We start from the raw sequence: 15,546 nt of genomic DNA on the forward strand, positions 1-15,546 counted from the left end.
CCTCTGCTTCTCCCCCAATTCATGCTCTCCTTCCCTCTCTGTTTCTCTCTCTCTCTCTCAAATAAATAAATAAAATCTTTAAAAATAAATTAAATTAAACCATTGTGTCACATTCATTCACATCGTGTTGACCAAAACAAGTCATGATTAAGCTCCAGTATGATGAGTGCAGAATCAATTTCTTCCCATGGAGGATGGGTAGAGAAGGGTGGATATTTACTAAGCAATAACAGTAACCATAGGTGAATGCTTAGTGCACTAGAGTCTGTATGATCTGACTCCTTTCATATGTCTCTGACTCATTTCCTGATTTAATCCAAAGTGTATAGCCTTAGCTCCCAAAAGGACCTACCTTTGTTTCCTATAGATTCCACTTTTCTTTTCCCATGCCATTACATGTTTTTCTCTTTACTGAATGCTCTTTAACCTTGCTCTTCTACCTCTTTACCTAGCTAACTCCTATTAGTACTTCAGAATACAATGCAAAAATTATTTTCTCTGGGAAGACCCCTCTCATTCACTAGTATATACTGTAAAGGCAGCATGTGCAAATTTAAGATACAAATCGCAGACTGGGGAGAGCATATTTGGATCACGTGGAACAGACATGGGGTTAATATCTATAATAGTAGAAGAGTTATAAAGCAATAAAAAGACCAAAGTACAGTGAAAATATAGGAGATTATGAATAGGTATTTTCTATGAGAAAAAATAAAAATGATCAATGAAAGTTTGAAATAAAATTTTTCACCTATCAGGTTAGTAAATACGTGAAAGAATGATTGCATTTTAACATGAGTACACAGCAGAGCTGTCCAACAGAAATTAATGCAAACCACATATGTAATTTAAAATTATCTAGTACCCATATTAAAATTAAAAAAGTTACAATTAACTTCCATTATTTTGTCTCAGTATGTCCAAAATGATTTCAATATCTAAGCAATATAAAAACTTATTAAATAGGGGTGCCTGGGTGGCTCAGTCGTTAAGCATCTGCCTTCGGCTCAGGTCATGATCCCAGGGTCCTGGGATTGAGCCCCGCATCCGGTTCCCTGCTCAGCGGGAAGCCTGCTTCTCCCTCTTCCACTTCCCCTGCTTGTGTTCCCTCTCTCACTGTCTTTCTCTCTGTCAAATAAATAAATAAAATCTTAAAAAAAAACTTATTAAATAGATACTTAATATCTTTATACTATGTCTTCAAAACCTAATGTAAAGATTTCAGAATACCCTAATTTTTACTGGTTATGTAGAGGAATAGGTGTTTTTGTACATTATCGGTGAAGATGCATTTTGGAGGAAGATTTGGCAATATTTATCAAATTAAAAATTTAAATGACCCAGGGTTCTATTCCTAGAAATCCATCCTCCAGAAATACTAATACGCACTTAAAGATTATAGATAGGTAGATGTTTACTGCAGTGTTGTTTTAACAGGAAAACATTGGAAACAGCCTAAATGTCCTCTAGGGTTTTCGTTAAATAATTATGATATTTCCAGACAGCGAGATACTGTATAACTTTTAAAAAATGTGGGAGCTGTTTAGGTTAACTGAGTTTTTATATGGGTTAAATAAATTTAACATAATATAATCATGTAAGATACTTAGAATGTGTCTGCACAAAGTAAATGTGATATCAGTGTTTGCTATTATTATTAATTATTATTATTGATATTGAAGAATCTTCTAGATATGTTAAGTGAAAAAGAAATGCAAAGTGTAGAACTTTGTGAGGTATGCCATTATTTATGTAGAGGGGAAAAAAGAATATATATGCATTTGCTTATATATGTGTACAGTATTTGTGAAACAGTATGTAAAAAACTGATAACACTGATTATATTTGGAGAGGGAAACTAGATAGTGGGAGGGGGAATAGAGACTTTTCACAATGTTCTTTTTTCTACCTTCGGAATTTGATCCATGATGAATATAGTACTTAGTGAAAAAATTAAAATGTAAATTAAATTTATTTCTCTTAAATATTTTTGAGAAATCCATACTTTACCATTAAGTTATTTCCATAATTAGTATGCATTATAATGATTTTAATCAAGAAAAAACAATACGGGATATTTTTACTTCGGTTATGTAGAATGGCTAGATGATATGAGATTCTGGGCAAATTTAATTTTTGATTAATCAGAAACACTTGGTTTCAAAATGTGTATGACTTTTGAAAATATTTCTAAGTTGTCCTTTTTGTTGCCATAGAAAGATATATGGCATATTGGACTTAATAAAATCTGATTTTGCAGGACATGAGGATCATTCTTACTACCACCTTGTAGAAAGTGTAAAAAACTGGGTTTGAATACGTGCTGTCTTTAGAGTATATTTAGAAGACATTCTTTAAAAATTAAAGCCAACAACCAAGAACACTTGCCCTAATATAAACTTTTGTGTGCATATTCTAAGAGTTGAGGTCTGGTGAAGAGGATGGAAGAATTCTAGTTAATTTAAATTTTACAGTATTGACCATCCTATCTATCACATTTTCTAGACAAATGTGAATGGTAATTTTATATTTGGAATATATAGCTCTTTCTTGTTCTTGAGAACTTACTGTTACTTGTGTTTTAGGATTTGGAGTGGATCAATTACGAGATGACAATCTTGAGACTTACTGGCAATCAGATGGCTCCCAGCCTCATTTAGTAAACATCCAATTCAGGTAATACATTTTTGGATTTTTTGATTTGTGTAGGTTAAGTGGACAAAGTGATCTATTTTATTTACATAAAGTTGAAAGAAATATAGAAATTATAGCGAAATGCACTTAACTCTGGTTTTTATAAGCCTTGAGATTATTTTTCTACTCCTTTAGATTGTGTTTTAAGTTTACTCAGTCTTGTCTTTTGTGAATTCTTTATAGTACTTTACATAGTTCCTTTTACAGAGAGATTTCTTAAATATACTTTTCATGTGATTTATTTTGGAAAAATATGCTTTGCTTATGACCCAAAGCAATGAATGCCTTCCTTAATGCATTGCATTAACTACATCTGGAGTGATAATAGTAAATTCTTTAGGTATAGTCTATTCATGTAATTCTCAAATTTGTATTTCCATTTGGAAAAAAAATATTTTAACCTAGAACCTCTAAGGACATTTTCAGGTTTGAAATGCTTACTTTCTCAGGGAAAGGAAAATTACCATATGGTTTTCAATTGCTTTGAATTTATTGAGATAGATGGAAACCAGCTAACTTGATTATCTTGCCCCATTTACATCTATTTTAACTTTTTTTTAAAAAATATTTTATTTATTTATTTTGACAGAGAGAGAGACAGCAAGAGAGGGAACACAAGCAGGAGGAGTAGGAGAGGGAGAAGCAGGCTCTCCGCCGAGCAGGGAGCCTGATGCGGGGCTCAATCCCAGGACCCTGGGATCATGACCTGAGGCGAAGGCAGATGCTTAATGACTGAGCCACCCAGGCACCCCTATTTTAACATTTTATAGCATTGTATTTTTAGTCTGTTTTTCTTTTTCTTTTCTTTTTAAAAAAGATTATATCTTTAAGTAATCTCTACACCCAATGTGGGGCTTGAACCACCACCCCAAGATCAAGAGTCGCATGCTAAGTGCCGTTTTAGTTTGTTTTTCTCACTGAGGGTACAGATCAACAAATTTCTTTTTTCTTTTTTTTTTTTTAAGATTGATTTATTCATTTGAAAGAGAGAGTGTGCGAGCGAGCACACAGAGGGAGAGGGAGAAGTAGACTCCCTGCTGAGCAGGGAGCTCTCAGGACCCTGGGATCATGACCTGAACTGAAGGCAGATGCTTAACTGACTGAGCCACCCAGGTGCCCCAGATCAGCAAATTTCTTATGAAAAAAACAGATAACAAGCATTTTACGCCTTCTGGGCTATCGGGTCTCTTTTGCGACTACTCAGGCCATTATTGCATGAAAGCAGCCATAGGCAATGCACACTGGCTAAATTTAGCTATTCTAATTAAACTTTATCTTAAAGGGGTGCCTGGGTGGCTCAGTCATTAAGCGTCTGCCTTCGGCTCAGGTCATGATCCCAGGCTCCTGGGATCAAGCCCCGCATCGGGCTCCCTGCTCAGCAGGAAGGCTTTTCCCTCTCCCACTCCCCCTGCTTGTGTTCCCTCTCTTGCTGTCTCTCTCTCTGTCAAATAAATAAATAAAATCTTTAAAAAAATAAATAAACTTCATCTTAAAAAAGTAGGTGATGGGCAGAGTTCACCCAGTGGGTTGTAGTATGCCAACTCTTGTCCTTGTGTACTAAATATGTGTATACCAGAAATAAAAACAGCACCTAATATTTTTTAAAGACTTAAAATATCAGATACTTTGCTAAAATGCATTACCCATTCATTTCATTTAATCTTTACAGCTATTTTTATCCTTATTTTATTTATTTTATTTTATTTTTTTGCAAATTTCAAGAACTACCAGTTCTTTATTAGTGAAAACATGAATCCAAATGGCATGGTTGCTCTGCTGGACTACCGTGAAGATCGTGTGAACCCACATGTGATTTTCTTTAGGGATGGTTTAGAAATGGAAAAATGTTAACAAATTTGGCTTTTACTTTGGGTGTGTCACCTGTTGTCACACCTGACTGTTACTTTTCATCCACACAACACCAGGACTTAGACAAATGGGACGGATGTCATCTTGAGCTCTTCGTTTATTTTGACCTTGACTTATTTGGAGCAGGGACATTGTTTTGTTTTGTTTTGTTTTAATTTTATTTTATTATGTTATGTTAATCACCATACATTACATCATTAGTTTTTGATGTAGTGTTCCATGATTCATTGTTTACATATAACACCCAGTGCTCCATTCAGTATGTGCCCTCTTTAATACCCATCACCGGGCTAACCCATCCCCCCACCCCCCTCCCCTCTAGAACCCTCAGTTTGTTTCTCAGAGTCCATAGTCTCTCATGGTTCGTCTCCCCCTCTGATTCCCCCCCCTTCATTTTTCCCTTCCTGCTATCTTCTTTTTTTTTTTTTTTTTAACATACATATAATGTATTATTTGTTTCAGAGGTACAGGTCTGTGATTCAACAGTCTTACACAATTCACAGCACTCTCCATAGCACATACCCTCCCCAATGTCTATCACCCAGCCACCCCATCCCTCCCACGCCCCACCACTCCAGCAAACAATCTCATACTTAAAGAAAAGTTCCAAGTACAGAACAATTTTTTTCCCCTGAATTGTTTCAGAGTAAGTTGCCGATATATGTCTCAGCTCTCCAGAATCCTTTTTGTATGTCATTCCTATAAAGAAAGACATTCTCCTACATAACCACAATACATCCTTAGGAAATTAACACCGATACATTTAATTATACAGCCCCATTCCTGTTCTACCAGTTGTGCCTGTAAAGTTGAATCACAGGTTGAATTTGGTTGTCCCTTCTCTTTACTCTCCTTTAATCTGGAACATTTCTTCACTTTTTTTTTTTATTTTTTATTTTTTTAAGATTTTAGTTATTTATTTGAGAGAGAGAATGAGAGAGAGAGAGAGAGCATGAGAAGGGGGAGGGTCAGAGGGAGAAGCAGACTCCCTGCCGAGCAGGGAGCCCGATGCGGGACTCGATCCTGTGACTCCAGGATCATGACCTGAGCCGAAGGCAGTCGCTTAACCAACTGAGCCACCCAGGCGCCCCATTTCTTCATTTTTTATTTGACTTGGCACTTTTGAAGATTATAGGCCAGTTATTTTAAAGAATGTCCCTTAATTTCCATTTCTTTGATCTTCACGAGTAACTTCAGATTATACATCTTCAGGAAAACTAGCACAGAAGTGATGTTCTGTGCTTGTCATTGTATCTTACTATTTGGGATACATGATTTGTATTTTGTCCCATTACTGATGATGTTTACTTCTATTATATGATTAAGGTAGTATCTCCCAAACTTCTCCACTGAAAAGTCTCTTTCATTTTATTCAAAATTATTAATATCAGCATGGACTCAGAGTTTACTGTTTTACTCACCTGCTTTAAATCTGTTATGACCATCATTTGTGTCGGTGCTCAAATTGCCTCAGATTTGGCCAGTGGGAGTCCCCTCCAGTTGACACTATTACCTTTGGACAGTCTCTGTGATTATTTGAGCAATTTCTTTTGTTCTGGCGCAATATTCTGTGCCCCATTTCTCTAAGATCGGGTATATTGTAGTGGAGAATAGTAGTTAAAAACCAGATCTTGTGAGGTGCCTGGATGACTTGGTTGGTTAAGCATCTGACTCTTGATTTCGGCTCAGGTTGTGGTCTCAGGGTTGTGAGATCGAGCCCCACATCAGGCTCCCTGCTCAGCGGGGACTCTGCTCGAGTTTCTCTCTCTCCCTCTGCCCCTCCCCGCCTTGTGCATGCTCTCTCAAATAAATAGATCTAAAAAAAAAAAGAAAGAAAGAAACCAGATTGATATATTGAGCACACCCAATACACCAGTTCTTGTATTGGGTGTGCTCATTGCTATGGAATGCTTCTATATCTGAGCCTTCTCAATAAGGGGATATATGTACATAACATGCACATACATACATAAACATATTTACATCTGTATTTATTTCTCTGTCTTCACACATATACAAATCATAAATTCATACCGACACTTCCAGTTCTAATACAGAGTGAACAGGGTTTATTCTAGTTTTTTCTCTTTCTACCGATAAACCCCTTCTTCATGAATGAGAACTTGGTTGGTTCTCTTATCCTTCCTTACTTATCTCATTAATCCCCCTGCATGTAACCGGTCTTCCATTTCTCTCATTGTCCCCTCCCTGACAGATACCCCTTCACCCCACCTAGGCTCTCAGTCTGTCCTGTGCTGTTGTCTTTTCACTCTCTCTGTACTTCCCTATTTGCAGATAACCTGGTCTGGGCCCTGGCATCTTACATCAGTCACTCCCTTGTGTGGGATGTTCTCTTCAGCTCACTTGGGCTTTGATTGCATGCCAGGCCACTTTTCTAACCCTTCTTGGCTCCAGAACCTCACTGCATGGTATGAATGCCCTCTTTTATCCCCCTTTGGGCTTGACACTCTGTAATAGGCTACCTTACAACGTAGATGACTTCTCGCTCCACAAAGGCTCTTATATGCTGCATTGGGCCACCTTGTGGTGTGGATGTCTTCATCACCCCACTCAGGCTCTAACATCCCATACCTGGCTGCTCTCCTCTTCAGAAGTTCTGCTCACTTCCATATGGGCTCCAACACTCTGTGCTACACTTGCTCCCCTCCACCATGTGAATGCACTCCTTACTTTGAACAGCCTCCAATATCCCATTTTTGTGCACGTGCCTATCTTGCTTGGTTCTTTCTAATAGCTTTAGGATTAAATCATTCAGAAAGGGGAAGCGCTTTTTATATAAAAAATAAAGGAGGTTCTTTTTTATATAAAAGTTTTATATTTCTTAAAATGGTTTTAAAATCAAAATGATATTGAACGCTCGTCCCTGTATTAGTGGATAGTAAACTATTATATTTCAAATAGATGAAATAATAATAAATTATAATTCTACACTTAATCCGCATCCCTCTGCCCCCCTTTTCAAAAAAAAAAATCAAGCTCAAGATGGGAAAGGAGGACAAAGCAAGAAGTGCAAAAGATCTTTAGTAATTTGGGTTGACAGTAAATTTAATCTTAGTTAACAGTGTGATGTGGCTGCTGGAAGAACTAATATGACCTTAGGATGCAGTAATGGAAGCATAAAGCCTAGGAAGACCTCCTGTGTATCCTGTTCCATTTTGGCTTTCCCCTCTAACACTGATAAAGAAAGCTAGAGTGTGCTCAAAACAAAGGGGTAGAATGATTAGGGAATTGAAAACAAACCATGTAATAAAAAAATTGGGAACATATAGTCTGCCGAAGACTTTGGGGGCTTTCTTTACATAATTGGAGGGATTTATACTTTGTGGAGGATTAGATTTCTTTTGTGTGACCTCATAAGAAAAAACTGTCCAAAAGATGGGAGTTACACAGAGACCAATTATGGCTTTATAAGGAAAACTTTTAAAAATCAGAACTGATCAAAGATAATGTGTGATTTACCTATCAGAAAAATTTTGAATCTGGGTATTTACCTGGTACAGATGGTTAGATCATTTGACCCTCTCAGCTCATTTTTAGCCCTTCGGGCTTATGATTCTGATTATGTATAATTAAAATACGTTATTTTTTACTTTGCTATATGTTCGCTCTGCTACTTTGTGAAATAGCTTTAAATGTTAGAATATTTCTAAATTCAGGAATAGACACACTAGCAACTGAAGTGTCATGTAGGGTTCATGCATTCAAAATCCATTTTTTTTTAAAGATTTTATTTATTTATTAGAGAGTGATCAAAAGAGAGAGAGCAAGAGAGTATGAGCCAGGGGAAAGCAGAGGGAAAGAGAGAGGCAGACTCCCCGCTAAGCAGGCAGCCCAACACAGGGCTCCATCCCAGGACCCTGGGATGATGACCTGAGCCCAAGGCAGATGCTTAACCAACTGAGCCACCCAGGGGCCCCTCAACATCTACTTTTATTTGGAAAACTTTCATATTTCTCTGCTTTTCTTTGGAGGAATGTACTGTTCTACAGCCACGCCAGAAATTTACAAAGAAATAATCTTCATGAAAATTTGAATAAGATTTAAAACTATTTACCTGTTAAATAAAGAGAAAAGACTCACCCACCAAAAGAGAGAATCTCAGCAGTTAGGGAAAAAATGCTAAGGCAAAGAGGGGGAAGGGTCATATATCCTAAGAAAATGAAATATCCTTTGAGTGGATAATGCTGTAATTAAATGGAAAATAGGGAAGTTTTTTGCCTTTTCTGTTTGTAAAGGCAGTACTCTTGGGAAGAGTTTCAAAATTTGTTAATAATTGTCAAAAAATTAGAGTGTAGTTTAATATGGAACATTTAAAGTACATACCAGTTTAAAAGGGTAAGTACTAAAATATTAAGCTGAGCAGGAACAAAATAAAATTTCTGCTTGTGTTTGGTCTGCCTTCATCAAAATTTCTGCAAATTTTATTAAATGTGATCTTGCCCTTTTTATCCTTATGATAAAAAATATATGCCATTCATACTTATACACCATTTACAATGATTTTCATGTCATGAAGAAATTTATTGAAATAGTGAAGAACAGAAGAATGTTAGGTAAAATACTGAAAGTTATACTGGCTTGTTTTGTTTTGAAGAGAAAGGTTGATAGTTTAACAGTAAGATAAATGATAAATTAAAAAAAAATCAGGATTTCCTAGAATCTAGTTGAAGGAGAACATTGGTAGTCATAAATTCCATTACCATTTAAAACATTGAACAAAAAGAACTCTATAAATTTAATAATACCATTCATACACATACATATCAATACATGTATGGCTATAAATTAAGTCAAATCATACAAATTAGTTTCCCCACTTTCCCAAATTGCTGACTGTTCATAACTTTTATGATTTAGAAAATTTTATAAAGTCTGTACTTTTTGCTCCATCATCTCTGTTGATTAGTTTTAGGTTTGTAAACCATACCCATTAACAGGTGAACACCAGGACCTAGCTCATGGCAGCACTGTAGTTTCAGCACTTAGACATCTTTGTTAAAAAGCATTTGTACAGGGACACCTGGGTGGCCCAGTCGTTAAGCGTCTGTCTTCAGCTTAGGTCATGATCCCAGGGTCCTGGGATCATGATAGCCCCGCGTCAGGCTCCCTGCTTAATGGGGAGCCTGCTTCTCCCTCTCCCACTCCCTCTGCTTGTGTTTTCTCCCTCACTCTCTCTCTTCCTCTGTCAAGTAAATAAATAAAATCTTAAAAACAAAAGCATTTGTACAGTTATTGAATAGTTTATTGCATTTTTTATTTTCAAAAAGTAGAGCAAATGGAAAAATCAAAGTGCTGATGTCATTAAAAAAATAATAGGTACTAAGTTCATTAATAATTTAAGACAATTGCAACTACAGTAGAAATTGTTAACCTCAACCAGATATTTATTGGACTTTACCAGTCAACTACACATTGAATTATGAATGAAAAAAATTAAAGGAAATGTTAGAAATTTATTGTCAAAGATTATGACTAAAACGTGATGTAATTTAGGATTGGATAACTTTTTTTAGCTCTTATGAACTGACTTTCATATGTAAGACCTGTGTTCAACTTTCTTCCATTTGCTTTCCATATGTGTGTTCATGAGTACTTTAGGTACTGAAGAAAGGACTTTGTGTATTGAAAAAAAATTATATTACAAATAAGCTTGAAAGAGGTTCAGTATGGACTTTATGCACTTGACCCTTAAACAACACAAGGGGTGAGGAGCCCCCCTGCATAGTTGAAAATCTACCTGTAACTTTTGAATCCCCCAAAACTTAACTACTAATAGCCTGCTATTGACTGGAATCCTTATCGATAATATAGATTATTAAAACATATGTGTATTATATACTGTATTCTTACAATAGTAAAGTAGGCTAGAAAAAAGAAAATATTATTAAAATCATAAGGAAGAAAAAATATATTTATAGTGCTGTACTGTATTTATTGAAAAAAATCTAAGAATAAGTGGACCTGCACGGTTTAAACTCATGCTGTTCAAGAGTCAGCTGTATTTTGTTAAGATGAAACAGAATATTCAACTCCTTAGATATTATTCCCTTCACAGAGAAAATAAGCAACTTTTAATTCTTGTAACAGTTTCTTAGCGACTTGAGCATGTAGATTTTAGGAATAATTGGTATGTATTATTAATGTGTCAAGATGGATTTGAAGTATATAATAACAAAGTACCATTTACTTTTATACCTCATTGTTCTTTTTAATTAGGGGCAAGTTCTTTCTTGCCCTGGATGAGAACTTTGTAGGAAATAGGTATGACATTTTTGGGTAATAGATACAGTTCTCTGTTCATTTCAAATAGCAAAACAGACTAGAAATTAAAACATTCCATCCTAGCTGTAATGAAATAAGCTAGTAATCCTAGCTAATAGTGAAAGCCTCAGACTTGCTTGTTTCTTTTAAGGTTTCTTCCTCTCTTTAAGCTTCAGTCTGTTGTAAATGGAATAAGATGTGGTTTGCTTCTCTTTCCGTACCTAGGTTTTATTTGTCTTCTTCCATATTTTTAACTAGTTCTGAACTCTCTAGGCCTGCTAGGATGGAAATGGAGAAGGAAAACTTAAAATTGCCAATTCTGTCTTGGTGATCTAGCACTTGTGCTCTCTTTACTTGGTTGTATGTTTAAAGCGAATCTGTCTTATGGATGCTTTTGTGAGTGAGAGCATCTACTTCCACAATCACTTAATGCTATGGATGATTCACCTGCAATTCTTTTGATGAAGGTGCATTTATCATTTACTCCTTCCTCAAATCCTAGGCCTCTGGTGATACCTCTAGCTTCCTGCTGAGGAGTGTTCTCTTTCTAGACAGAAATTAATATAACTCCTCAGGGTATCAGGTTGATGAAGTTCCCTTCTATTTCTAGTATGCTGAGGCTTTTTTTTTTTTTTTTAAATAAATAGGTGTTGGAATTTCTCAAATGCTGTTTCTGCCTCTACTTACATGATCATATGGTTTTTCTTCTTAGTCTGTTGAGATAGCAAATTTCATTGATTTTTTTATTGTAAAATATACATAACAGTTACCGTTTCAAGTGTATAGTTCAGTGGCGTTAAGTACATTCACGTTGTTACACCATCACCACTATTCATCTCTAGAACTTTTTATCATTCCAAACCAAAACTCTACACCCATTAAACAATAACTCTCCATCCCTTCCTTTCCCCAGTTCATGATCAACACTGTTCTGCTTTTCCTTCTCTGTATTTAACTGTTTTTCTTTTTATACTTAACCTCTCTATGTATTTAACTGTTCTAGCTATCTCATATAAATGGCATCATACAGTATTTGTCCTCTAGCTTAACTTAGCATGTTTTCAAGGTCCATCCATGTTGTAGCATATATCAGAATTTCATTCCCTTTTGAGTCTGAATAATATTCTTTTGTATGTATATACCACATTTTGTTTACCCATTCATCCATCAGTGGATGTTTGGGTTGTTTTCACCTTATGGCTGTTGTAAATAATGCTGCTGTGAACATGGGTGTACAAATATCTGTTTGAGTCCTGGCTTTCAGTTATTTTTGTGAATATACTCAGAAGTGGAATTGTCTGATCAGTGGTAACTCTGTTTGATTTTTTGAGTACCACCTTACTGATTTCACAGCAGCTGCACCATTTTACATCCCCCAACACTGTACAAGCATTCCAGTTTCTCCAATCCACACCAGCGTTTGTTTCCTTTCTTTTCTTTCTTTTTCTTTTTCCTTTCGTTTCGTTTCATTTCCTTTTCCTTTTCTTTTCTGGTTTCTTTTCTTTTCCTTCCTTCCTTTTTTTTTTTTTTTTTATTATAATCATCCTAATGAGTGTGAAGTGGTATCTCATGGTTTTGATTTCCATTTCTTCAGTGGTTAGTGATGTTGAGCCTCTTTTCATGGGCTTATTGGCCATTTGGTATCTTCTTTGAAGAAATGGCTATTCAACTCCTTTGCCTGTGTTTGAGTTGGGTTTTTGTTTTCTTGTTGAGTTTTAGGAATTCTTTGTATATTCTAGATATTAATCCTTTATCAGATATATGATTTTCTGATATTTACTCCCAGTCTGTGGGTTGCCTTTTCACACAAGTTTTTAATCACAAGTTTTTAATTTAATTTTTTTTTAAAGATTTTATTTATTTATTTGACAGAGAGAGATAGCGAGAGAGGGAACACAAGCAGGGGGAGTGGGAGAGGGAGAAGCAGGCTTCCTGCTGATCAGGGATCGATGTGGGGCTCGATCCCACGACCCTGGGATCATGACCTGAGCTGAAGGCAGATGCTTAAGGACTGAGCCACCCAGGTGCCCCACAAGTTTTTAATTTTAATTTGTGTATTTTACACATTGTGCTTTTGGTGTTATATCTCTTCAATTGGTTTTTAAGTCTTTTTTTAATGTATTATTGGTTTTGAGTTATTAATATTTTGTTGAAGAATTTTATGTTTCTATTCATAAGGGATATTGGCTTATCATTTCTGTTTATTAATCTTAGTCTGATTTTGTTATTGGATAATACTGGCCCCATAAATAATGAATTGGAAAATGTTTCCTCGTCTGTTGTCTAAGAGTTCAAGTAAAATTTCTATTATTTCTTCCTCAGATGTTTGATGAAATTCACCATTGAAACCATCTGTTCCCAGCATTTGCTTTGTGTGAAGTTTTATTTTTATAAAGTCATTTCTTTAATTTATTTTTTTTCTTGAATCAGTTTTGAAAATTTGTGTTTTTAAAAGAATGTTTCATTTTATCTAAATTATTTTGATTTATTGACAAGTTGTTTCTAATATTCAATTATTTAATTTCTGCTGGAACTGTAGTAATATCTTTTCTTTTATACCTGGTATTGATAACTTTTATCATTTCTCTTTTTGGTGTCTCTGGTCAGACTGGCTAGAGATTTATCAATTTTACTAATCTTTTTTATTGTTGCTTGTTTCAAGTATTTAAATTCTAGTTAGTTATTGTATAGTGTAATATTGGTTTCAGGAATAGAATTTAGTGATTTATTACTTACATATAACACCTGGTACTCATCACAAGTGCCCTCCTTAATACCCATCATCCATTTAGCCCATCCCCCACCACTTCCCCTCCATCAATCCTCAGTTTGTTCTCTATAGTTAAGAGTCCCTTATGGCTTGCTTCCCTCTCCTTTTTCCCCCTTCCCCTATGTTCATCATTTTTGTTTCTTAAATTCTACGTATGAGTGAAATCATATGGTATTTGTCTTTTTCTGATTGACTTGTTTTGCTTAGCATAATACACTTAAGCTCCATCCACTTTTTTGCAAATGGCAAGATTTCATTCTTTTTGATGGCTGAATAATATTTCATCGTGTGTGCTTGTGTGTGTGTGTGTGTATTTATCTATCTATGCTACATCTTTTTTATTGTAGTTTTATAAAATTTTTATTTAAAGTGAATTAACATATAGTGTATTATTAGTTTCAGAAGTAGAATTTAGTGATTCATCAGTTGCATATAACACCCAGTACTTGTTATTTCAAGTGCCCTTAATACCCATCACCCAGTTACCCATCCCCTCACCCACCACCCCTCCAGCAGCCCTCAATTTGTTTCCTAAGAGAGTTAAGTGTCTCTTATGGTTTGTCTCCCTCTCTGATTTCGTCTTATTTTATTTTTCCCTCCCATCCCCTGTGTTCATCTGATGTTTCTTAAATTCCACATATGAGTGAAATCATATGATAATTCTCTTTCTCTGATTGACATATTTTGGTTAGCATAATACCCTCTAGTTCCATCCATATCATTGCAAAAGGTAAGATTTCATTTGTTTTGATGGCTGCATAATATTCCATTGTATATATACAACACATCTTCTTTATCCATTCATCTGTCGATGGACATCTGGGCTCTTTCCATATTTTGGTTATTGTGGACATTGTTGCTATAAACATTGAGGTACAGGTACCCTGTGTTTGTATCCTTTTTTTTTTTTTTTTTTAGATTTTATTTATTTATTTGTCAGAGAGATAGAAAGCAAGCACAAGCAGGGGGAGTGGCAGGCAGAGGCAGAAGCAGGCTCCCCGCTGAGCAAGGAGCCTGATGTAGGACTCGATCCCAGGACCCTGGGATCATGACCTGAGCCAAAGGCAGAAGCTTAACCAACTGAGCCACCCAGGCGTCCCACTACGTTTGTATCCTTTGGATAAATACCTAGGGTAGCGCAATTGCTGGGTCATAGGGTAACTCTATTTTCAGCTTTTTGAGGAACCTCCATACTGTTTTCCATAGTGGCTATACTAGCTTGAATTCTCACCAACACTGTAAGAATGTTCCCCTTTCTCCACATCCTCACCAACATCTGTTGTTTCCTGACTTGTTAATTTTAGCCATTCTGACTGGTGTGAGGTGGTATCTCATTGTGGTTTTGACTTGTATTTCCCTGATGCTGAGTGATGATGAGCATTTTTTCATGTGTCTGTTGGCCATTTGTATGTCTTCTTTGCAAAAATGTCTGTTCATGTCTTCTGCCCATTTCCCGACTGGATTATATGTTTTTTGGATGTTGAGTTTGGTAAGTTCTTTATAGATTTTGGATACTAGCCCTTTATCTGATAAGACATTTGCAAATATCTTCTAGTGTTCTGTAGGTTGTCTTTTAGTTTTGTTGACTGTTTCCTTTGCTGGACAAAAGATTTTTATCTTGATGAAGTCCCAATTGTTCATTTTTGCTTTTTTTTCCCTTGCCTTTGAAGATGTGTCTAGCAAGAAGTTGCTGCGGCCAAGGTCGGAGAGGTTGCTGCCTGTGTTCTCTAGGATTTTGATGGATTCCTGTCTCACATTTAGGTCTTTCATTCATTTTGAGTTTATTCTTGTGTATGGGTAAGAAGTTCATTCTTTTGCATGTGGCTGTCCTGTTTTCCTAACACCATTTGTTGAAGAGACTTTTTTCCATTGGATATTCTTTCCTGCTTTGTTGAAGATTAGTTGACTATAGAGTTGAGGGTCCATTTCTG

At 35.8% G+C, this 15,546-nt stretch overlaps 1 protein-coding gene across 4 annotated transcripts in view; it reads left to right on the plus strand.

The window, feature by feature from the left end:
- The window catches only part of ANAPC10 (anaphase promoting complex subunit 10), a 226,378-nt gene that overhangs the window by 15,778 nt on the left and 195,054 nt on the right, over positions 1-15,546 (plus strand). For all 4 annotated transcript variants that reach the window (XR_004682448.1, XM_035022993.1, XM_035022995.1 and 1 more), the window contains exon 3: positions 2,586-2,676. Coding sequence is in view for 3 of the 4 variants with exons in the window: in XM_035022993.1 (XP_034878884.1) it covers positions 2,586-2,676 (91 nt within the window). In the remaining variant the exon portion in view is untranslated. The remainder of the gene's footprint in view (positions 1-2,585; positions 2,677-15,546) is intronic.

Source organism: Mirounga leonina, unplaced genomic scaffold (genome assembly GCF_011800145.1).
Source record: "Mirounga leonina isolate KUSES-001 unplaced genomic scaffold, KU_Mleo_1.0 Mir_176, whole genome shotgun sequence".
Lineage (NCBI taxonomy): Eukaryota > Metazoa > Chordata > Mammalia > Carnivora > Phocidae > Mirounga > Mirounga leonina.